Raw genomic sequence first — 24,520 nt, 5'->3', positions numbered from 1 at the left:
ATAGCTATAACCCATTTATACTTGCACATTTGCACTTAGAAGAACAATTCTGTAAAGGAAAAGTTTTAAAATTAGCTGTCAAATTCTGTCTGTGGAATATATTGTATTGTTTCATAACCATTGAAGATTAATCTTAGAATTGCTTTTTCCCCACAGAATTATGAAATTTCATGTTGCAAAGAGAAAATTTAAGGAAACACTTCGTCCGTATGATGTCAAAGATGTCATTGAACAGTATTCAGCAGGTCATCTAGACATGTTATGCAGGATTAAGAGTCTTCAGTCACGGTAAGGAAATAATAATTTCTGCATCTTCTTATGTTATTCACTGTATAATGAACACTGGTAAAATTTAACATTCCTGAGTTTGGCTACAAATTGCCATCCATGGGCAAAGAGAGCCCAGCCTCTCTTTCTGTGAACACGGCCAAGCCATAAATTACACTGTGGGTGAAAACAAACAAAAAAACCCCATATATCTAAGTTGTCCCCAGAAGATGGAAGCCTGAACAATAGAAAAGGTAATATTTTATTTGTAAAATCCATTCACAAACAAGGAATTTGGTCTGGAGTTTGCCAAAAGGATGAGGTTGACATTGAGAACTGCCTTTTTTCCATCCCAGACTTTCTCATTTCATGTAAAGGAAACAGGGAACTATTGTTATGTACTATTTATGTAGGTTTTAGAATCCCAGCTTTAATTTTTTAGGGGAAAAAAAAAGTAAAACCAAGCAAAAAACAAGAAACCCCCCAAAAAAATCCAACATTGCATCATGTGTATCGTTACCAGCATCACGGTTGAACTTCCTGTTTCAAACTGACAAGCTTCCCAGGGCTCGATGCTGCTGTTAGGATGGGAGAGTTGAGGGTGGCACTGGGACCTCTGTCTCCCCCAACACCAGGCTGCTGGAGAGGCCACCTGCTCTTGCCATCTCAGCAAGACTAGCCCTGGCTCTCCCAGGTGATGGCTGAGTTCTGGCGCCCCTTAGTGCCAATAGAAAAGAAAAGCTGTCTCTGAGCTAATCTCCAAATGTTCAAAAATTATTCATTCTTTTATCTATTTTTTTTTTTTTTAATAAAATTAACTTTTTTCTCAGGTGCTTTTCTGAAGTCCTCTGATTTTAATTTTTCATGTACAGTTTAGCAAGTACATCCATATCATCACTGTTATCAGGAATCACAGTGGCTTTTGATTTCTCTTACAGCGTTGACCAAATTCTTGGGAAAGGACAAATCACAGCAGATAAAAGAAGTAGAGAAAAGAATCCTGCAGAGAATGAGACAACTGATGACCTCAGTATGTTAGGACGTGTAGTCAAGGTGGAGAAACAGGTAGAGTGATCTGTGTTGCTTTGTCTTGCTGTATTGCTCATGCCTTTTGTGTATTTTATTGCCAGTTGAAACTGATAACATTTTTTAAAACTGGTAAAATATTTTTTTCTAATATCTGCTTCATTTACATGTTGAAATGAAACTGGTAAGCATCAGATCACCTTAACTGTCTTCCATGTACAGAGAAGTAAGGAAGGAAAAATTGCAGGTTACTGATTTTTTTTTCATTTTTAACAGCTTGCTTATAAAAATTTACATGGCTTTTGACAACCTTATTTTCCAAGAGTCAGTAGCATATACCAAGCTCCTCCCATTTTTTTTCTTCAGCAGCCACTTTTTCCATTTGCTTGGGTTCCAAATATTTTAAATTAGCATCTGGCATTAATGTTAACCTTTCTGTCTCCTCCTGTAGGTACAATCCATTGAGTCAAAACTGGACTGTCTATTAGATATTTATCAACAAGTCTTGCGAAAAGGATCTGCATCTGCACTCACTTTGGCTTCCCTTCAAATGCCAGCTTTTGAGTGCGAGCAGACTTCTGATTACCAGAGTCCATCAGACAGCAAAGATTTGTCTAATTCTGCACAAATTAGTGGATGTGTATCCAGATCAGCTAGTGCCAATCTGCCTCGTGGCCTACAGCTTATACTGACACCAAATGAATTTAGCACTCAGGCTTACTATGCTTTCAGTCCGGCTATGCATAGTCAAGCAACGCAAGTGCCAAACGATGGACCTGCAGCAGTTAATAATACATCAAACCAAATAAACCAGGCAACTAAGCCAGCAACTCCAACAACATTACAAATACCACCCTTCTCATCAATGAAGCATATCAGTAGGCCTGAGCCCGTTCATATTATTCCTGTGACCACACAGGAAAATATTTCTGATGTCACCGCTTGCCTTGTTGCATCAAAGAATAATGGACAAGTTGCACAGCCCAGTGTGACAAAGGATCTCACATGGAGAAAAAGTCTGGATACAGAAGGAGAAACTTTGCTCTCAGTTAAACCTGTGTTGCAAATGGACTTAGGAAAATCTTTATCTGTACAAAACCTTATACAATCAACAGAAGAACTGAATGTACAGGTTGCTGGCAGTGACTCCAGTGGTTCCAGAGGCAGCCAAGAGGTATACTCCAAATGGAGGGAGTCAAAATTATTTATAACTGATGAAGAGTTGGAGACAGAGGCAGGAACAGAGACTACTGAAGCCATCTCGCGCCCTTTAGTGGAAACGACTCTCTCTGCTGACTCTCTAAGGACTGGAATATCAAGATCATCTCAAAGCATTTGCAAGCCAGGGGACGGTACAGAAGCACTCAATCTGCTCCACGTCAAACTTAAATAACAGCTTGTGGGCTTTCTTCATTGGCTGGGTCATACATTTCTCTAGTCATACATATCATAGCATGAACTGTTTTGAAAGCCTTTTTAATAAGATCACAAAAATCAGGATGAATCTGAGAAGCAGTTGAATGAGCCCATATCTCCTAGTTGCATGAAAATGCATGTTTAAGTGATGGCTAACATTCAAATTTACACCTACAGTAAGGCAGCCTTTCATGCAGTACAGTAGGTTTAAATGAGGAGTTGCCTACAAAGCTAATGCTGCAGGATGTATCAAAAAGCAAAAATCTGAGCATTTAGACCTAGTGCCGTTTCTACAGGGCAGAAGTAAAAATCATAAGGTTAAAAGCACTTTGCTTCTGAAGTAATTAAATATATATATAGTCCTGATTTAGATGATAGTTTATGTTTACAACAAAAAAAAAATATCTACAGCTGCTAGCAAGGTACCAAGGAAACCGGTAATCTGGGATTAGAAATGGCTGCCAGTTGCAAGATACACACGTTAGCTCATCAGTAATCAGTTATTTTTAACTCTTAAAAACAGTATCTTTATATCCATCAGATTTTTGGTGAATTACTGCTGTGGCAAAAGTACCTGATGCACCACTATCACGTTGTTCTTTTTAACAAGAACATTATTTTGCTATGAAAAGTTTGTATTTTAAGGATGAGGACTGGCCTCAGGAGTAGATAACCTGGGTGACTGCACAAAAAATTCAGGGGAACCTCTCCTTCTTCCAGCCTCATTGCGGAGCTACCTTGTGAATCTGAAACATATTGGCAGCAGTAGGTGAGGGAAGGAAGCAGACGCTGCCTTTATTGTAGAAGCAATATTTCCTTCTGTGGAAATTTTGGCAACTTTCCTTGCAGTCCCAACCTGATACCATGACAGCACTTCATAAGGCTGGGAAAGGAGGGAAAATGAGGAACAGAAATGCATGGTAAAACTAAAAAGGACAGAACAGGGAAGAGAGAAAGACAACACAATCAATGACAAAAGGGGAAAAAAAAAAAAATGGATTTAGATGGCCAGGAAGTGAAATGATCCCAGAATATAAAAGATGGAAGGTAAAGAGGCAAAAAATTAAATATTTTTTTTTAATCCAGCCTGTCACTCACAGATGCTAAGTGCTATTTCAAAATAGCCATGTAAGCAAACAGAAATGGAAATTGAAGTAGGGAAGACCACTTTAGCTGAAAATGAATGAAGGCAAGGGGCTTATTGTTTGTTTGCTTGCTTTTTTTTAAAAAAGGGGAGGAGGGGAGAGGGCAAAGTGGTCATACTCTTAAAGCTCAGCACTGTCTCCAACTGCAGTCATTTCTTGTCAACTTTCCAAAAAAGGACCTTCAGGCTCCTTCCTCCTAATGCCCAAGTTTTCAGATTCAAAGCCTACATGAGACTGAGCATTCCTGATTGATACATCCTCTTTTTTTCTTATCCTAACCTCCACTTCACTTCTGCTGAGATGCAGGAGCAGTGTTAGCACCTGTCTGCACATCCCCAGCAAGGCTTTGCCACGGGGAGAACCCTTGCGGAGCCTAAACGGGCTTTTACTCTTCCCAGCTGAATGAGGCTTCTGCGTGTTGCCTCCCCCCAGATTTACACCCCACCTGCACCACAGGCTTGTAGACAACCTGACTTGGGCTCAGCTTCCCTCTAGTAGCAGGAACACTGAATGTACGGGGTGCCAGTGCCAGCTCACTCAGGGCAGTGTTTTCTCAAGGCCTAGACCTGCTGGGAACTTACTATATACATGAAAAATGTCACTCCAGTCTTAACCATGGCTAAACGCTGTAGATTGTATTGTGAAGGACTTGATCTGTTTACTATGAAACCATTGTAATTTCTGCTTCCATATTTCCTTTACAGAAGTATTCCTGGATGTTACATGATAACCTTATTATGTGAAAGTACATGCACACTGTAGAGTGTATATATTGTGTCGTTATATGGGGTCCACGGATGGTACACTGTGTTCCATGGCTTATGCTGGAGCAAACTTCAGCTGTTAAATCCTGAGACACCTTGAAGCACAATTTGCCATATAATTTACAACATTCAGTCTTTCCTGTTTTCTTTTATGTGCAGTCTGATCATTCTAAAGCCTGATTACAACAAAAATTTTGTGAGGATAAATAGGGTTTTTTCCACATCTCAGTTCGTTTAACTTTTAACTTATGTGAATGTCTGCATTTTATCCAGGCAGATCTCTAAGTTTGAACACCTATCCACAATTTAAAAACTTGCAAGGTTTTTTTTAAGCTTTTCTTTCTTTTTCCTACTGGTTTATGGTGCCTTTCTTGCCTTTCGTAAGAAGCATCCTGCTGGCCTAAGCATAAATAGGTTCAGTTAAGGAGCAAGAGATCAGGCACGTGGCAACTGTGTGTCAGTAATGAAACTCCCCTCCCCTCCTTGAGGAGATTGAAAAATCAAGGCATTGTGAATTGGACTCCACTCTTCCACCTTCATCTGCACGTGCAGATGGTTGCACCCCTACTGAGCCTGGAAGGCATCAGTGGGAGAACTGAGCATCAGCCCTGCCTGTACTGATTCTGTACAGAAACAGGACCATGGGTTTCGCTGATCATTTATCTCACAGAAACTTGGTATTTTTGCCTTAAGTGACATGCTTGAGTCCTTCTGATTTTAAGTTAATTTATTTAATACAATTTTGTGCACAAAAGAATGAGTTCTATAAATTATGTATGAAAATGTTAATGTCTTTACAAAGTACTAATAAATCTAGAAGATCGTATCTTTTCAAATTATGGTTTAAAATCCTAATTTCCTTATTTTATGCTCACCATTATTATTTTTGTAGCTGCAAGTCTTATCATTTAGGAGCTTTTTAACATAATATTGATAGAAAATAGAAAGAGTAGTGAATATATGAAATTCTGGAGAGGAAGAATTGTTTGTTTGGATTTTTATATGCTTTGCTCGTATTTCCTCATGAGGAGTTTCCTGTTTCTATTCTCTCTCTTTAACAGACAGTGTCATGACTGACAGTCAATTCATTGGTTTCACAAAAGAAGGACCTGTCTGGCTTTTCATGTCTTGTCCTGAGCTGCTTATTAAAGCCCATCTCATGGCAGCTGATTAGGATTGTTCATGAGTAGGGACAAAGGACAATTTTTTTTTTTTTTTCTGATTTACAATCCACTTGAGGATTCCAGAAGAGAGAATTTGAACTTAATTAAGAGCTTCAGGAATTAAGCCTTATCCAAATAACTGTTTTCTGATCAACATGTTTCTTGTACCTGATTGAAGGGAGAACTGAAAAGAATAGTTTTGATGATAATTATTTGTTTAAAAATTTGTATTTGCTCCTGGCTTATATGATCTATACTTTTTATTTAAATATTAATATCGTGTTTTAGCCTAGGGTTCAAGATTGCAAAGATCATACACTTTTATTCACAGTGCCCACGGTTGTTCCATATGTTTTTGAGATAATCCTACTTAGAGCGACTGCTCTCATTATTGCATGGTGATGAGTAATTCACCTGCTCTTCTGTGATAAGTCAAATTGTACTGAATTGCTGATGTATAGTAGAACATCTGATGTACAGTAGCATTTCCGGATTGGGATCTGCAATCCTTACTCAAGCAAAAATTCTATGGAATTCAGTAATTCAATGAAATTCAAGAATTTTTCTTGAATCGGGAGCTCAGATTCAAATCCTCATTTTGTTGGGCATCTGTTTAAAGTGAAAATGGCAATATTCCAGTTATTTCCTGAGGAAACTAATATTTAGCTGAATTTACCCATGTCACATTGACTATATAAAAAATAACGCACAAAGTATTGATGTAAAAAGGGAAGAGGAGAAGGAACATTTTTAAAAAGCACAGAGATAAGGAGAATAAACAGAAAAGAGGAGTAAGCAGGAAAAGAAAATATAACAGCAAAGGAGTGAAAAAAGTGTTTAAACACCTGAGGCTAAATTCATCCTTGGGTGGCTTCACTGATTTCAATGAATTCGCCGCCCAACTGGGTGAAGTTCAGCCTCGATTGGGATAATCAGGCTCAGTTCCACTGACTTTACAGGAACTGAACCCACCTATACCAGGAATTAACTTGCCTCTCTGGGCCAACTTTTATTGTGACGCATATGTTATGCAATCCTTTTTGGATTCATTAGGTTTGAATGAAATACAGGTCAGAAAATGAATTTGCCCCAGATATTTCTGCTTCACATTTTTTTTCAGTTGTGTTTATTGACTTAATTCAAATGGATTACAACGTCACACAAAGTGCTGTCACTATCTAAAAAGGTTAATTGGGTTTTGAAATAAGAACTGTCCCCGGCAGTGTCAGTGGAAGCATGTAACATTTTCTCTTTATCTGGATGCAAATGTGGCCATTCATTCAGCTGTGGCCACACAAAGGAAAATTCCAGACATATCCAGTTATCATCTGCAATTGGAAGCATTTTTTATTTCTTTGAACGATAAAAAGACAGTTTTGTAACAGGCTTAGAAAGCACGAAGGCTGCATCCACTGGCACTGCAATGACATTAGCCAGTTCATTGCAATGTTAATTGTAACTTCTTGACAAAGTTGAATCCATGTTGTTGTTAATAAAAATGATTTGAAAAGTAACATGCTTACTGTTTTTTTCCTCAGATAAATGCTTGTATGGTGTATGTACATAACAGGAAAAAAAAAATTAAACTTGCTCATTGTTTGCCTTTTGAAGTTTTGTAATATTTTTATTAAATGGACCAAGACATCACAAAGGAAGTTTACTAGAATAAAATGTGCACAAACTAGTCTGGTATGTCAAGTATCTGGTAACTGTTTACATCAGATTTTATTAACTTCAGGTGTTTCAGCACCTCTATAGAAATTAATTTGGAAGTTATTATTACCTTCCCTGTTAAATAAACAGGAATTGATTCAGATGGGCAGTCAGGGGCCTGTGTGAGGAGCAGGATTCCTCAGGGAAAGCCCATCCGCTACCTAGTGAGGCCTAGGTAAAGTCCTTTCCTCTGTGCTGAATCAAGAAAGTTGCTCTAGAATGCTTCTGCACCAAACCTACAGCCTTTTGACCTCACTTTGCTCTTCCTGCAGCTCTGCTGAAGATAATGTTTAGAATTTGAGTGTAAAGTATCAAATATGGAGATCCTGTTCTTGTGGTGAAGTTACTGCCTCCTTGGAGGCTTCAAAATCAGAGCAAATACTTCCATGTATAGGTGACCTCCTACCTCTCTGATGAACGTAAATTTTAGATATTGAAACTGAAAGATGCAGTCTCCAGAAAGGCGGATTTTCTGTGCCAGCCATTGGTACCCACAGGCTATGTGAACACTGCCATGCCCTGCCTAAGAATACACACAGGGCAGGAAACAAGACCAACGTACACATTCCCTTCTTGTGTAAAACCCGGATGTCTGCCTTCATGTGTACACAGAGACAGCAGGGCAGGGTCAGAAGGCAGCAGTGAAGTCTCCCTGTTGAGTCACCACGCAGGTCACAATGGCCAGGCACGGTAACGTGCATCCACGCAGCCACACACGCAGGTTCGCCCTTCAGCCCTATACAAGAGAAGTGCAGGAATGCGCCTAGAGGGGAAATTTAAACCTTCATTTAGCAGATTTTCAGCTTCACTTAAGGGAGGTCGGTAGGGAGGTCGGCTTTTCTTTCATTATATTATCTTTTTTTTTTTTCTTTTTTTTCCCTTTTTTTTTTTTCTGTGAGAGTGATGGAGCCGTGGCACAGCTGCCCGGAGAGCCCAGGGAGTCTCCACTCTCGGGAGATACCCCGAAGCCTCCTGGAGGCAGCACCTGGGCTCTCGCTGTGCCTGCCTCAGCAGGGCAGCTGGACAAGCTGACCTCCAGAGATCCCTTCAACCTCCATCCTTCCCTGATTATTTCCAATACTGTACCCGCTTGAGAACCTTCAAACACACCCAGCCCTGAGGCCGCCTCTCCCACCCCCCCACACCTCGCGGCTCCCCGGCCGCTCAGGACCGGGCCCCATCACCCCGTGTCCCTCCGCGCTGCGGAAGGACACAGGACGCCCCTTGAGCGCGCTCCCGGCACGCGCCAGCTCAGCCCGTCCCTCGGCGCGGACGGGGGATAAGCGCTCCGCCCCTGCCTGCGCGCGGCCCCTCGGAGTCAGCCAATCACAGCTCGGAGGGCGGCCCGCCCTGGCCAATCAGCGCGGCCCCTGCGCAAGGAGCGCCAAGACGCACCACGTGGGCGGCGGCGGCGGTGGGAGGGGCCGCCATGTCTGACTGGGAGAGCAGCGGCGACGAGGACGGGGCCGCGCCGGGGCCGCCGCCATCTTCTGCCGCTGCCGGGCCGCTGTCGGCAGCCTCTCCGCAGACGCGCGCCTGCGGAGGAACCTATGGAGGAACCTATGGAGGAACCTACGGAGGAGGTGGAAGCGCTGGGGGGCGGCGGGCGGCGCCGTCGGCCAGCCGCGGAGGGGCGGAGCGGGAGGCTCGAAGCGGTGAAGGCTGCCGTGGCCTGGGAGAGCCGGTGCAGCAGCAGCCGCCGCCCCGAGCCCACTTCGGCCGAGCTGAGGACGTCGTGGCTCCGCTGTGCTTCCATCTGGACAAAGCCCTGGTCGGGGCTCTCATAGGTAATACCGGCCGCTGAGGGAGTCAGTCAGGTGCTGCGGGGAGCGGGCGGAGGAGGAGGAGCGGCCGCGGTCGCAGAGAGGTTTGTTGGCGTGGGCTCCTGCCTCTCCCCCTGGCACCCGGAGAGCCGCGTCCTCCCGCTCCCCGGCCTGGGAGGGCCCCAGCCCTTGGTGACCCCCTCACGTCTTTTTCGCCTGGGGATGACAGGGTGATTTTGCAGACCTGGCTGAGCAGTAGAGCGCTCTCACTCGCCGGGAGAGCTGGGCTTTTTTCCCCTGAAGTGGTTGGATTGATACCTGTTTCTCACGGCCAGCAGTCCGTAGGTGGGCTGAAGCCCCTTTCTAGAGGAAGGGTGGATCTCTCTTGAGCTGATTTTGCTGCTTGATCTTATACACTGAGGTGCCTTCGTGCCCCAGATGTACCTTCCATGTGGTTAATTACCAAAAAGTTACCTGCATTTTCCAACAGTTTGGCGTCACAAGTTCTTTTATTCACCGGTGTGTGTACTCATATGAAGGCATTTGTTTTTTGTCACAACCAAAATACTTGCCATGTGTAGTTCTTGACAGTTTGGCCTAAATCTCCGTAATACCAGCAGTTGTATCTTTATAACAGGTCGGGGTGGAACTAAAATAAGAGAACTTGAGGATTCTTCAGGTTCCAGGATAAAGGTACCATGTGCTGTGTGTCATCTAGACAGAAATTATGTTTGGAACATACTTAATTTTGCTTCGTGTAAACCAAAGTTACTGCAGCAAGTCAAAGGATGTTGCAATAGCTGTAATAATTCTATTATTTTACAAGAATTGGTAAAAAGGAAGTGGAACTGAGAGTGCAACTCAACTGGTATGTGAAAGCAGGAAAAGCCTATTGATTTTTTTTTTCCTTAAGTATGCATTTATTTCCATTACTTTTGGAAGGGGAATTAACTTTACTTGGAAGAGAGGTTAAAATAATTAAAAAATCAAAGATTGCTTTCAGTATATGTTCTTATATAATGTTTGGTTTTGCGGTATTAAAAAAAACTCAGTAAGGTTTAATGAACATAGGTTATAAAAGGAACCCATGAAGCTGAAGTAAAGATTTTTGGCAGCATTGCTGGGCAAACAAAAGCCAAGTTGTTGATTGATGATGCTGTTACAAGATCTGGACAAAACTACGTTAGAGGAGGGACTGAGAAAGGTAAGAAATGTGGTTTTGAAAAGAAAAAAAAAAGACCATGCATTGCCTTTCCATATATTTGGTAGTTTGCTGAAGTGTATTTTTAATATTTTATTGAAGTGAATTAACTTTAACTTTGTTTTTGGACAATAGCATGCCTCCTTTAAACTGAAATACCTAGACATCCTTTTTTCTCAGCTACTAGTAATTCTCCTCCCTCCCCACCCCAAACTGCCACACTTCTGTGAAAATGTGTTCCTTAGTGTTTTCAACAGTTTTAATTAATGTGGAACATTGTACCACTTGGCTTCTTGCATTATCAGTCAGATTCCTCTAAAATACAAGTATTAGTTCTAGTTTAAGTTTTAATGTAGTATCTGCCGTATTTAAAATTCAATAAGCTCTTTAAAATGCAGTCTGCAAAGCAAACACATACTGTTTATAGCATGGGTAATGCTGACTTACTACATTAATAGGAAGTTAACATTTAAGATTTGATGTTGCACATCATGCCTCACTTTACTATATTGTATTAACTTTGTCTGTTACGTGGGTATATAAATAATGATTGTATGTTGAGATGCTGCTTAAGTTATTGGTATTTGTGCTCCTGATGACTTTTTGCTCAGGCAAACAACATCCATAGTTGTTGATGTGGAGGACTGATGAGGAGGGATCCAAGAGCTGTGTTCCAGCATTAGAGTAAGGAATGGAGTAGTTGTGAGTTTTGAATTTAGAAGTGCCCCAGAATGGGGACGAATGTATTTCAAGAGGCTAAAATTAGTTAACACTTCCTTAGTATGTGTAATTGTGTTTTTGCTGTGTTCCCTGATTTACCACTGATATGTGTTGCTGTTTATACCTTAAGTGGGAAACCTTTCTTTCTTAAAAAGGTTTCTTTCTAAGAAGAGTTAACTTAATCAAAAAAGGGGTGTAGAAAGTAACTACACTGCAACTTTATGATGTTGGATGCTTTAGAAGTAAACTTTAATGTTGTAGCAGTTAAAAATAAAGCTCATGAGTGTTTTAAAAGCCTGCTGCATGAAGAGCCTTATATAGCTGGAGGAGCAGCATTTTGGAAGCTGTCATTACTTTAAGTAGCTAAAGATGTTGAAATGCTTCTTTATCAGAACTGGATTTGTACAGGTTTTACTGATTCAGGCTAAGACCTAGGAAACAATTATCTATTTAAATAATAGAATCATTTGGGTTGGAAAAGACCTTCAAGATAATAAAGTCCAACTGTTAACCTGGCACACTGCCATTTCCACCACTAAACCATGTCTCTAAGCACCACATATTTTAAATACTTCAAAGGCTGGTGACTCCACCACTTCCCTGAGCAGCCTGTGCCAGTGCCTGTCAACTTTTTCAGGGAAGAAATCTTCCCTAATATCCAGTCTAAACCACCGCTGGCACAACTTTAGCCATTTCCTTTTGTTCTATCACTTGTTACTAGCAACAAGAGACCAACCCCCACCTGGCTACAACCTCCTTTCAAGTAGTTATAGAGGGTGATGAGGTTTCCCCTTAGCTTTCTTTTCTCCAGTCTAAACAACCTCAGTTCTCTCAGCCACTGCTGGTAAGACTTGTGCTCTAGACCCTTCATCAGCTTTATTGCCTTTCTTTGGATGTGCTCTTAACACCTCAGTGTTTTCCTTGTAGTGGGAGGCCTGAGACTGAACACACTATGCTTCATGTCTGTTCATGTAAGAGGTCTTCAAATAGACAAAGAAAAGGTGTTTGTTTTGAGAGGGAATTCTCCACCCTTTGACACATTTCATCAGACAGCATTTTGGTACTAACTCCACAGGAAAAACCTTGGACATGATCAAACCTGAAAATAACCCAAAGAAACCTGTGATAAACTGGGCTGCTCTTCGAGAAAACAAAGCTAAATATGAAGCCATGAAGTGGGCAGGTTAGTCTTAAAATTTTATTGCATGATACTTACCTTCCTATGATGTTACTAATTTTTTATTTGAGATGACTCAATCTTTCAGTGTCCAAATTAGTTAAGTATTTGTAGAGAAGTGACCATGTCAGCATTTCTCAAGCATGGTCAAGGAGGACATTGTAATTGTTGTGTGAAGACTTAAACTTACCACTCAATTGGTATTTAGATTTCACCTTTTGAAAATGCTGTTTTGTACGTGACCATAGCAAAAATCTGAGAGTCGTTAAATATTATACTACATATGTTAGCAGAAATTACTTTAGACTTAGAAATGTGGGGAAGTGGTTCTTTTGCAGATACTTGTTTATCTCAGTCTTGGCGTTTAACATGAACAAGAATAGTCTTCCACTGCTTTTGACTAGTCTGCTAGTATGAGGCACAGTCTGGGTTTTGGGATTTCTGTCTCAAGCATTGGCAGACTTACCCTGGATCTGTAGCATTGCTGACAGACTTATTCTGATTGTTTAAGATTTGCCTCCAATTGAGAAAAACTTCTATAAAGAGTCACCAAGTACTGCATCCATGTCACAGGAAGAAGTGGAACTGTGGCGGTAAGATAATTTCTAGGGGGAGTAATCTGCATGGTAAAAATAACAAGGTATAAAGCCCAGAAAGTGGGAGGTCAAATGCTGAGACACAGGCATTAATGTTAGGGTCTTATAATACGTTAGATCTTCTTAGGAACTCTTTCTCAGGAATCAGAAAATAAATAGCAAATGAGGTATTGTTAGTTGCTTGGAATTGAGGGTCACTTGAGGGATTAACTGCTTCTTTAAAAGTGTTTGATCTAGTTGACTTTCAGAAGGGAAAAAAATCAAAACAGTTCATTGGCTTTTTGCTGTTTCTTTGCATTTCATGAGAGAGCATGTTTGCATTTTTAGGTCCTATAAGGACTTGGATTGTTGACATGTTGAATACCTCTTGGCTGCCATTTTTTCCCCATATATTTTGGTCAATACCATCTTAAAAAAATGTCAGCATTGTTTCTGTTGTCTTATTGTTCATCAGTCTTACCTTTACAAGTACATCCTGGTGAGTACATGCCTCATTAATTTATATCCATCCATTTTGATCCAGCAATCTGCATAATTACTTTGCAAGAAAAACAAGTTTCTGGTCAGGCCCTGGTAGTAGTTTTACTCCTTTTCTGTAGTTCTAATGAAGTTGGTGAACATTCTTGGAAGTGTTACCTTTTCTTTATTGTTCTTTTTGCATGGCATCTGTTTTTTCTCTTGCGTGGACACCAGAGAAACCTTGCCACAATGGGCAAAGCATGAAATTTACATCTGTTTTCTTAAAGTATACATGTTATTGTTAGAGTTAGTGAAGAGCAAGAGAACATTGTTCTGTAGGTTCAGAACACTAATTGAAGAAATACACTTGTGTGATAGAGGAAGGTTTCTCCTTTTTTTATCCAATCTGTTTGCTTTAAGGAAAAAAAGAATTGGAAAAAAACAAATTTTTGTAAACACGAGGAGGTTGAATTACCCATTCTTTCCTGAGACCACACCTTGCTTGAAGTAAAATTATTTGCTGAATGGAATCTGCAGAAGAGTACAGAACTGGAATGGAGATAAACTCCTTACTTGGATTAATACCTCTTAACTGGGGGGAGTCTCAGAACCACAGTTTTTATGTAGCTGTTTGTGTGCATTGTTGTGTTTTGGGTTTTGTTTGGTGGGGTTTTTGGAGTGGGTTGGGCTTTTTCTTTTTTGTGGAGCTTTTCTTACTGACCATGTTCTTTTTTCTAAACTGTTCTCTTTGTATTTTCTAGAGCATCCAGGGAGCTGCTCTGAAAATATTTCAGGAAGGCTTTTGTCAGAATATAGTGTTCTGACAAACAAGTCCAATCCATTTCTATGAGCTTTAGGTTTAAAAACTTGTCAGAGTTATTTAATTTGTAATATCGTATAATAAGTCTGAGATGACAGGACTGCTGTGCTAGTTAATAGCCATATATAACTTCAAATTAATCATTCTTCAGAAAGAATGGTAATTGATGCCTCCAGGAGAAGTGTTTTTGTAGTAAAACTTTCTTAAAAGTTAGAAGAACAGTTTTAAGTCTCATTCAAGAGCCTGAGCTCGTTTTTGTTGTTAAGGAATTTGAAAAATAAAGAAAAGGTCAGAAAAGCAGTCTTCTGTGTTAGCTCTGCTTTTTCAGATGATGAGACTTTAAAGCAATTGCAATTCTTTAATTCTATACAGGAAAGAAAATAATAATATAATTTGTGATGACTTAAAAGAAGGTGAAAAGCGTGGCATTCCCAATCCAGTTTGTAGATTTGAAGATGTATTTGAGCGTTATCCTGATATTATGGCTAATATAAGAAAAGTTGGTTTTCAGAAACCTACACCAATTCAGGTACTTCTTCAGTTTTGATGACTCTCTACCTGATGCTTAAGAGAAAAGTCCATTTAAGTATTTGTTGTTTTATGTTAGTCCCAGGCATGGCCGATCATTCTCCAAGGAATTGATCTTATCGGCATAGCACAGACTGGTACCGGGAAGACATTAGCATACTTAATGCCTGGATTCATTCACTTGACTTCACAGCCAATGTAAGTGCTGCTCACGTGTCCAACTTGTTTAGCTCTTGATGCTTCCCCCACCCCCATGTCATGGTTTTCTATTAAAGAAAATCAGAAATTGCAAAACGGCTACGAACCTGGTGGAATAATTACCAAACTTGTCACCATAGGTTCCATTAGTAGCAGTGTATGGAGAAAGTCTAGAACAGTATAAAAGTCTTTGATGTCAGAGCTGATGGACTTTGCCTAGCCCTATTCCCACTTTCTAAAGATGCTTTATTGCAGATCCAGAGATCAGCGTAGGGGGCCAGGAATGTTAGTCCTTGCTCCCACTCGAGAACTGGCACTTCAAGTAGAGGCAGAGTGTTCAAAGTATGCATACAAAGGAATTAAAAGGTAATCTTCTCGCTTGTTAAGTATTTTTTTTTCCTACTTGTGCCTTAATTTACCTACTAAAATAATTGCATTTGCTAAGAGGGGAGGGGAAGGTAGTAAGTGCAGGGTTTGTATTTTTCCAGTTGCTAGAATGCTTGTTTTGGCTGCTCTTATGGTGAAAATCATATGTAGTTGGAGTTCTCTATATTGTAGCTTTGTCTGTTGCTTCTCATCCTTCTGTGTGGACAGCTGATTGTGTCTTGACATCTTGCTGTTAGGTAGCTGTTGACAGCAGTAAGGTCTCCCTGAGTCTTCTCTGCAGGCTGAAGAAGCCCAGTTACCAGCTTCTCACTGTATGCACTGGATCTGGAAGACCTGCTTGTCTTGCACCAGTATTTATATGCCTGACTTGTAGTAGAGGTGGGGGTTACAAAAGCTAGATACTGTGCTTAAGGTGTGATCTCACAAGTGCTGAATAAAGGAATCTTAGTAGTTCTCTCACCTGCTGGCTACCTTCGCCATAGTACACAGATGGCTTTCTTTTCTGTGGAGTTACACTGTTGAATAATGTTCGGTTTCTTGTCCACCCAAGTCTATTCTGCAAAGCCATCTTCTAGCACTTTGGCCCTCTGCCATGGGGTAGTTCCATCCTCATCTTTGCTTTTGTTGAACTTGCAGGATTCCTCTCAGCCCATTTCTTTAGCCTTTTGTGATCCTTCTGAGTAACAGCTCAGCCCTCTATTGTATCAGCTGCTTTCCCAATTTGGTTTCATCCACAAGCCTGTTGAGAGTGTAGGTCTCCATTTAAGACATTAGTGTACTAAAAAACTTACTTTCAGGGCTCTCTGGTAAGCATCCAGAGATCAGTCTTGTAGACATAAAATATGGAAATGTATGTTGTTCTCCTTCCCAGAAATACTAAGAAGTTTTATAGAGCCTGTTAAGTTTGTGTGTAAGCCTAGTACCTTATTGAGTGCTATGATTGTTTGAACAGCAAAATATCTGAAATTCCGGTGAAAATAATCATGAAAGACAGGAAGTTAACTATTAAGCTAGAAGTGTGTTTTGCGTTGTTCTGAAAATGTCTGTGCCAAAAACAGATGAACACATGAAAGGACACGTTTTTCTACACAATACTATGAAAAATCAGATGTTTTGCTGTTCAAACAATCAAGTCTGTTGCTGTGCTGTTGAGGTAGTATCATTCAGTGTTAAGTCCATTATTTACTGTGGTACTGTCAGTCACACTTACTGTATACCTTCCTCTTGAGAAAACCAGATTATACTTTTTAAAATGAAGCAACGTGCTGGCATTTCTTTGAAAAAGATTTACTTTAGCTGAGCCTTAATACACTGCTTCTGTAAAACATTTTGGTTTTCAGTATGTGCATATATGGCGGTGGGGACCGAAAAGGACAGATAGATGTGGTTACCAAGGGTGTGGATATTGTTATTGCAACTCCTGGCAGACTGAATGATCTTCAGATGAACAACCTTGTAAATTTGAAGAGCATAACGTACTTGGCAAGTAACTGATATGGAATGAGTAATGCACCAGTTGGGAAATGGTTTGTTTAGTGTGAAGTTATGCTTTAATTAAGTTTTCTTTACACTTTTTAAGTTTATTTTGCTGTACATCTTAGCATTGAGATTGATGTTGGAGGGGTAGTTCGTGCTTGCCAAAATTGCGTTGCAGATGTGCAGTATTTCCCAGAAAAAAAAAAAATAGGCTTTGAGCACTGTCAACATTTTAAAGAAAGTAAATTGTTAATCTCATGTTAATAATGTTTGCTGGTTTAAATTTCATTATGTCAAGATAAGCTATTAATGGATGAAATACCTTTCCCAAGTTGTCTTTTCTTTTAAAGGTTACCAGGGACTCAGGTTCTTATTAGAACTTTTACAGTAAGCATCAGCATTGCAAAAGGATATTTAAATATTTGGGTGACTGACTTTATTTAAGTGGGAAAATAGCCATGTCAACATTGTTAGGGATAGTATCTTCATTTCATTCTTGCCTTTTGCTGTGCTGCACATTTAAAAAACTTTACTATTTTGTAAACTCTTTTCATATATTAAATTATTTCTGAGTTGTCTGTTGCCTAATTTGACAATTTGGCCTGATTTTCCCCCCATTTCTCCAGCCCTGCTCCTCTCTAAGAGTTAAATACTCATATGCTGTAAGAAGTTAGCTCTAGTTGTAACTAATAGTTGTGAACAAGGCCAGTGGTGGTAGAGCATCATTATAATTTGGCTGTCTAGATAATGAATATTATTAGAAGAAAGGAGAGTAGCTTGATCTAGAAGAATAACGTGTAATTGCAAAGCAAGAGGAAAAAGGCCTGAACACCTGCTTTCTGAGAACTATAGGAACATTCTTTCTCTGCCATGGTGAAGTATAGTCATACTACAAGCGCACACTGCTTTGTAAAGCAGAGAATATCTGTGGAACCAAAATCAGATGTTTCAGTGTGTAAGAGATGTACTGTAGCATGACATTACTTAAAAGTGATTGAGTAGTCCTTTTATTCTTCAAATACAATGAAATAGTGTCAATCTTACCAATAACTAATTCAAAACAGAGGAAAGAATAGAGTGTAGCGTATAAACCAGGACCTGGCTATGAGGTGTTTGAAAAAAAAATAATGCTAATGTCTATTTTATGTCTATTACACCCTCTGTTCTTTAAGCAGCAATTAGGAATAAGGAAATCTCAACTGCTAATACACACACTTTCTTCTCTCTTTCTAGCAAAATACCAGAGTGCTTAATAGCTTAGAAAGCTGCTGCGGAAAGAGGCATAGTAGCCAACTCTGTATAGGAAATTAGTGCTGCTTCAACCTTGCCATTGTATTAGAAACCAAGTAGTTAATGAATTCTCCATGAGTCTTTTGAAAATAAAGAAAATTAAATCAAGATATAGAATCCCTGTATCTCAGCTGATGACTTGGGTTTTTTTCAGGGATATACGTAGATCACGTGCTAATAGAATAAAAATCTGAAAAGAATGGAACAGTAAAATCAGCACAGTAGAAAGGGTTTAGCATCAAAGTCTTAGGTTTCACGCATATGTGACTAAAAATGTCAGTACTTATAAGCATAATCCATACAACTTTGATTTACACAAACTATTAGAAAATCAAAGGGATCAGTCTTGGATGGCAGCCTTTTTCCTTTGTATGTGAACATTTACAGAGTGTGGAGTGCACTTGTATATTAGAAAAAAGATGAGTTCCAAATAGTTGTACTCAGACCTTCGGCTCACTTGTTCTCTTTGGGATTTTTACCAGATGAAATAAATTTGAGCTCTGGGCGCGCTGCATGGTCCTAGTGTGAGCCAGAATGTACAGTCTGAATTTTTTCCAAATTCTAAGGAGGAACTAAATTGAGAACTGGTATTTTGGTCTGATGTGAGATCTCTCTAACAAGGTAGAAAAAGGATTTCCCCTTTAAATTACTATACGTTTTTTTTATTGAAAGTGTGGTGTGTGGGCTTTCCCCCCCACCCCAGGTTTGTTTGGTTTTCCTTTTTGCTTCTTTTAATTCTGTGCTTAATTTTAAGTAGTGACCAAGTTATTTTTAAAGCAAACAAACAGTTGCTGTTTTTTCTTCTCTGACCTCAAGTGCTGTTAAAGGTGCTGTTGATTTTCTTGTTCTGCCTACAAAGGTATTACTAAATGAAAAAGCTTTAAGGAAATTGAAGAGATGGGATACAAGTTGAACAGGCTTTTTGCGGTGCATTAAAAATGGTCTGCTAGGTAATGTCTTGTTTAAATCCTTATCTGGACACAATAAATAACCTTGTTCTGAGCAGGTTTTAGATGAGGCTGACAGGATGTTGGATATGGGATTTGAACCTCAGATAATGAAGATCATAATAGATGTGCGGCCTGACAGACAAACTGTTATGACAAGGTATGTAAACAACATAGCACTCAGTGCTTGAGTGCTGTAAACCTAAGGTTATTAAACAAGTTAAAAGATGTCAGTTTTAATAAAACTTTTTCTAGCCTAAATGGGAATGGCATCAGTATTCTAGTTCTGTCTAGTCAGTCCTACTGAGTTATTTGACAATGTTATTTTCTTGCCCCTTTTCTGATGTTTTGCATCGACTATAAAAACAACTGAGTTCTTCCCAAAAAGGAAGATGTCCAGTGAGTGCTAGAATTTGACATGGCAATTTGAAATGCCAGCTTCTTCATCTGGTACCAAATGTGCATCTTAACCTTCTAATTAGTATCTGTGCTAGTCTGTACCTGGATTAACTTTGAAATTATGCAGCTTTTGGGAGCATAAAAGTAGAATACCCCAACAATAATTTAAAGCTTAAGTGCTGTTTACTGATAACTCTTTAAAGATTATTTCTAAGTGTTCTATAAGCTCACTACTGTTATTGCATACTCAAGTCTTTTCACTGGTACATAAGAAAGAAAGAAGAATGTGATGAAATTAATGAATTGGTGAAAATTTTACACTCCATTCTGATGTGTGTTTGCCTCTTCACTTCCTGTTTAGTGCTACGTGGCCTCATGGTGTGCGTCGCCTAGCGAAATCCTATTTGAAAAATCCTATGATTGTGTATGTTGGCACTCTTGACTTAGCAGTAAGTTGTTCTGTTCTGTTTTGTTTTCTTTGGGGGAGAACCTACAGTTAAAAAAAGAAATATTTTGCTTGTAACTATATGTAAGCAAATACATCTAACTTTAAAACTAATCAGAACTTCAAGTTATACTTTGAAAGCTTCATTAAAAGTTTAGAGAGAACTGAAGAAAAAAAAGTAGAGAATTTTGTTCTTAGGGTTCTGTAACAAGGTTTTGAAGTCCTAGATCTTCAGTAGAAGACATCACAAGCAACGAGTATCTATCAATCAAATTTAAGCTTGATTATTGTACTTCACAGTGCCAAGTGTTCTTGCCTGAACCCTTGTGTTTGCAGCCTTCACTTATGTTCAGCAAGTGCTTTACTTTTCCTGTTGAAGTTCTTCCTTCTAATTCACACAGCTCCTTATCTGGATCTGTGTGTCTTAGCTACTGCTTTCTCAAAGGGAGTGGAAGCTCTGTTAAACTCCTGGAGGGCACTTGCCTAGGGTAGGAATATATGCCTTAGAGTAAGAACTGTTTTTAAAGTCTGAGACTTCTAATATGTAGATGTAGTTGCATAACAGTTATGCTTGTGCAGCTATGTGCAGTTGGCTTCAGTACCAGCAGAACATACAGAAATAGTAGTTCTTCCAAGATCTCTGTATCATGGCCCAAAGATTACTTTGGTTCTTAAAGGTCAACTTTTTTAGTGACAAAGAATGAGGAATCTTAGTATCCAATATACTTTTAGGTAGAAATTTGGGGAAAATTCACTTTTCATCTTGTTCTGTTCAGATCTATGCTTGTTTCATCTCATTAGTCTGCTAATCTGTACCCTCTTAAACCTCTGCAAATACATGATTTGGCAAACTGCTTAATGTTAAATTTTTACTATTCTAGAGCAGCTAGGAAACAACAAATACATCTGCATTGTTTGAACTCCGAACAGATACATATTTTGGTTTTAAAACAGTTTTTCGTGGTATAATATTACTAGTTTCATAATATTGTAATATGTGAATAAACAGAAAAAAGACTATTCTAATCTATCTCTATTATCCCTTTTTACTGTTTTGACAGGCAGTAAATACAGTAGAACAGAGAGTCATTGTTATCGCCGAGGAGGAGAAGAAAGCTTTCGTGCGATACTTTGTTGAGTCCATGAAGCCAAAAGATAAGGTCATCATTTTTGTGGGGAAAAAGCTAACGTATGTAATCACTTCTCAGTATGGTGTGTTGATTGATTGATTGATTGATTTTTGGTAACAGAAATGCTGGATAGTTCTTTTAGTTCATGTAATAATTAGCAAGTGTAACAGCTCTTGTCGACAATGTGCTAGTAGTAGTAATATTTTTTTATTTCTTCATTCATTCAGACTGAGTGGTAGTCAGTATCCTTTTAATGTCATTAGTGGTGGTGGTAAATCTCAATTTCACAGTTTTAAAGAAGATGTTAACGTTCTGTACTAATGCAAATGCAGCTGGTGCATACAAGATCTGATTGGGGGTGGGGTTGTCACTGTACCACACGCAAACTTTTTGAGTGAACAACACAAAGGTCATGTTTTATTTCTCTTCTATATAAATACAAGCTGACATGTATGTGGGGAATAGTCTTGCTTTCATAATTTTATCATAAATATCAGCTGACCTAGTTGGGGTTTTTCCTTTAGGCACACATTTAGCTTTTGCTGTCACATTATTAACTTTTGGATCTAAATCTAGATGCGGCATTTTTATTTTGCTTTCCACTTTGGTTCTTAAAGAGAAAAAAAATTGTTTTATTTCATCCTAGAGCTGATGACTTAGCAAGTGATTTTGGTCTCCAAGGAATTCCAGTGCAGTCACTTCATGGTAACAGGGAACAGTGTGATAGAGAACAGGCTTTAGATGACTTTAAGAAAGGTATGTTTGTACCTAACTATTGGTGTATTTAGCCCAGGTTTTTAAAGCTTGTCATGTGCAGAACTTTGTCTATTTGTAAGTGCCAGGTCTTTTCAGTACCATAGAAGTGAAAAAAATTGAAGAGCTCTTAATGATAAATTTGCTTCATTAGTTTAGCAAACAAAGCAAGATTGCTCTTCAATAAAATTTGGAATGTTTAAGAGTTAAATAATTTAAAGTAAGGTTTATTTTATTTTTTTAATGTCCGTGGAAATAAATAATGTGTTGTCTAGTGAACACAAGTTTAAGTGTAGAACAGTGGTGCTTTCAGTGAAACAGTTCTGCTCTTAATTACGCCAGTAAGATTTTACATTGGGGTTATGTGATCACATGATGATAAAACAAAGAGTAGTCCTGTGATAAGGATGCCAGGTGAGAATATAGTTATTGAAGTTTCTGTTCTTTTCACAGATTCTTTATATCAACTAGGCATGTCTCTTGCTTCTCCTGCACCCTGCTGTTCTACTTGTGAAACACAAATAATACTAAAATGACATTTTGAGTGCTTACTTACCACCTTGTATTTGAGGCTAGTTCAGTGTGATGTGCAACAAGCATACTTTTCCTTTATGTGTTAAGAGTAAGTGCATTATACACTAGAAAAATCAATAGCTTGGAGTATATTTTCTGTTTATTCCATAAACTTCCATTCTCTCTTGGTTGTATTTTTTTTTTTTAGGCAAAGTCAGAATACTGGTAGCTACTGACTTAGCATCCCGTGGCCTTGATGTGCATGACATTACTCATGTTTTTAACTTTGACTTCCCTCGCAACATTGAAGAATATGTTCATAGAGTAGGTCGTACTGGAAGAGCAGGGTAGGTATTTCCAAGAAAATAGTAATAGATTGTCAATATTTTATGCACTGCATAAGTGCTTTCATTTTCAAATGCTAGAGCTACAGATAACGTGGAGTGGGGGAGTGAAGAATCCATAGTTTATCAAGGTGCATTTAGATAATTTCAAAAACATTTAGTGTGTTATTAGTTCACTGTTAACTTTAAGGCAAACATGTTTTCCACTTTCATTGAGGGGGGTGGGAATGAGGGATGGTTGAAAGCTGGTTTAAATGTGAGGAAGAGTTACAGTTCAAAACAGCTTCTCTGTAGATATTGTGAAATGGCACTTTCCTGTTTGTCTCTTTGTGAGCCACTGAGTTGTCCAGTTTCCTAGTCATCCCATTGGGGAAAAAAATAAAAATTCAAAGTTTTCAGCCTGTTATGGTGGTGTAGTTTGTTGCTAGGATTGAATGCTGCTTTCCAAGGTTGGCACAAGTGTGTTTTTCCTTCTGTGTGTGTTTATTGTAATAACTGTATGAATGTATGTCTCTTAATAAATATGTTGTCGTTATGCTAGGTTCATTACCTGAAAGTCTAAATCAGTTGTGCCTTTGCTCCATTTTAGGTGAATTGCCATATTCTGATCTTGATGAAAAGTTGTTTTCTGTTATATGTATAGTAAATACTTAAGCCAGTATCTACCAGTTGAATAATACTGCTTGTAGTACAATTTATGATTGTATAGGTCAGTAGGAAAAGCCTAGAAGCAGTTGTTTGGAAGTTCAACAGTTATTTCATTCCTTGTTTTAGACGTACTGGGGAGGCAGTAACACTTGTCACTAGGAATGATTGGAGGGTTGCATCTGAGCTGATTGAAATTCTGCAAAGAGCAAACCAAGTAAGAATCCATCTTACTGGGTAGGATTTACAGTGGTTCTGGTTTACCACCTGAAACAATTTGTTAAGGTCTAAGCCTACTTATATCTTTCTTGGTGAGTGTCTGTAGTATCACAGGCAAGAAAGAAAGGTATTTAAGTCTCTCTTGTTCTGGATATCCTTTGCTGTATTTATCTTGCAGATGAGTCCCAGAGAAGAACTGGGAACTTCAACCAAAGCTTTCCACATCCAAAGAAAGAGTAACTAGTGTAGGGACACATGGAGGCCTGCAGAGGAATAATAGAATCTGGTTTATTTCACAGTATTTTATTCCATTTGCATATCACTTCTGGACTCATGTACAAACGTTTAACAATGTAAATATTTACATCATAAGCAGCACAATTGTTCATCAGTTTATTATGTCTGACAGTTGCAATATCTACACATACTTTTTGCAAGCTCTCATTCTTACAGATATTTGTAAATAGGATGGGAAATAGGACTCAAATGTGATTTCTCATTTATTTTAAAGAGAGAGGTTTTTTTTCTTTCTACCCTATGTGAGAAGCCAGAGACAATTATGTTGCTGTTTTGTGCTGTAACAAGAAATAGTATTTTCCCTGATGCATATTAAACCCCCACTTCATACCCACACTAGAGTTAAAATTTTTACTTTTTTGTATCTGTGGGGATGGGGGGTTGATGAGTACAAAGCACATTGCTTTTACCTAGGACTTGTGGTTCATAGTGTGGACAGTTAGTCAAACCTGAGTTAAAACTTCACCTACATTTTCTGTTGTGATACTTTTTGCAAACCTAATAAGGTGCTTTTGAGGGAAAAGGAAAAAAAAAAAAAGAGAGAATCCCTCCTATGGCAATGCTTTAAGTACCAGCATTTGTTTAAAACAGAATCTAAAACTATAATTTATTTTAAACTGACCTTGTTCTTGTGCTGCTTTCTTATCAGGTAGTTCCTAATGAGCTTGTTGCAATGGCAGAAAGATACAAAGAATTTCAAAACAGAAAAGATATTGAAA

General features: G+C 38.9%; 2 protein-coding genes across 3 annotated transcripts in view; both read left to right on the top strand.

Annotated features, from left to right (window-relative positions):
* The window catches only part of KCNQ5 (potassium voltage-gated channel subfamily Q member 5), a 276,106-nt gene extending 268,715 nt beyond the window's left edge, over positions 1–7,391 (top strand). For both annotated transcript variants that reach the window (XM_051614780.1, XM_051614779.1), the window contains 3 exons: positions 157–288; positions 1,206–1,332; positions 1,745–7,391. In XM_051614780.1, coding sequence (XP_051470740.1) covers positions 157–288; positions 1,206–1,332; positions 1,745–2,686 — 1,201 coding nt within the window. In that variant the 3' untranslated portion in view covers positions 2,687–7,391. The remainder of the gene's footprint in view (positions 1–156; positions 289–1,205; positions 1,333–1,744) is intronic.
* Positions 7,392–8,923: 1,532 nt separating this feature from the next.
* On the top strand, positions 8,924–24,454 carry DDX43 (DEAD-box helicase 43). Its single transcript, XM_051613917.1, has 16 exons — positions 8,924–9,281; positions 9,895–9,950; positions 10,329–10,461; positions 12,254–12,361; positions 12,867–12,948; positions 14,603–14,759; positions 14,838–14,956; positions 15,212–15,322; positions 16,684–16,825; positions 19,116–19,216; positions 19,817–19,904; positions 20,962–21,089; positions 21,650–21,786; positions 22,505–22,643; positions 23,415–23,522; positions 24,451–24,454. Exons 1-16 carry the CDS (start codon positions 8,924–8,926, stop codon positions 24,452–24,454), a joined length of 1,971 nt encoding a protein of 656 aa, XP_051469877.1.
* The last annotated feature ends 66 nt before the right edge of the window (positions 24,455–24,520 follow it).

Source organism: Apus apus, chromosome 3 (assembly GCF_020740795.1).
Source record: "Apus apus isolate bApuApu2 chromosome 3, bApuApu2.pri.cur, whole genome shotgun sequence".
Taxonomy (NCBI): Eukaryota; Metazoa; Chordata; class Aves; order Apodiformes; family Apodidae; genus Apus; species Apus apus.
This window is presented reverse-complemented; position numbering and strand designations above follow the sequence as displayed.

What these genes read in the sequence shown, in the direction of transcription:
- DDX43 (XM_051613917.1), top strand. Translation starts at nt 8,924, where the DNA reads ATGTCTGACTGGGAGAGCAGCGGCGACGAGGACGGGGCCGCGCCGGGG. An exon ending in TAGAGGAGGGACTGAGAAAG is followed by an intron (nt 10,462 to 12,253) that starts GTAAGAAATGTG and finishes CTAACTCCACAG; the next exon opens with GAAAAACCTTGGACATGATC. An exon ending in TGAAGAGCATAACGTACTTG is followed by an intron (nt 16,826 to 19,115) that starts GCAAGTAACTGA and finishes TGTTCTGAGCAG; the next exon opens with GTTTTAGATGAGGCTGACAG.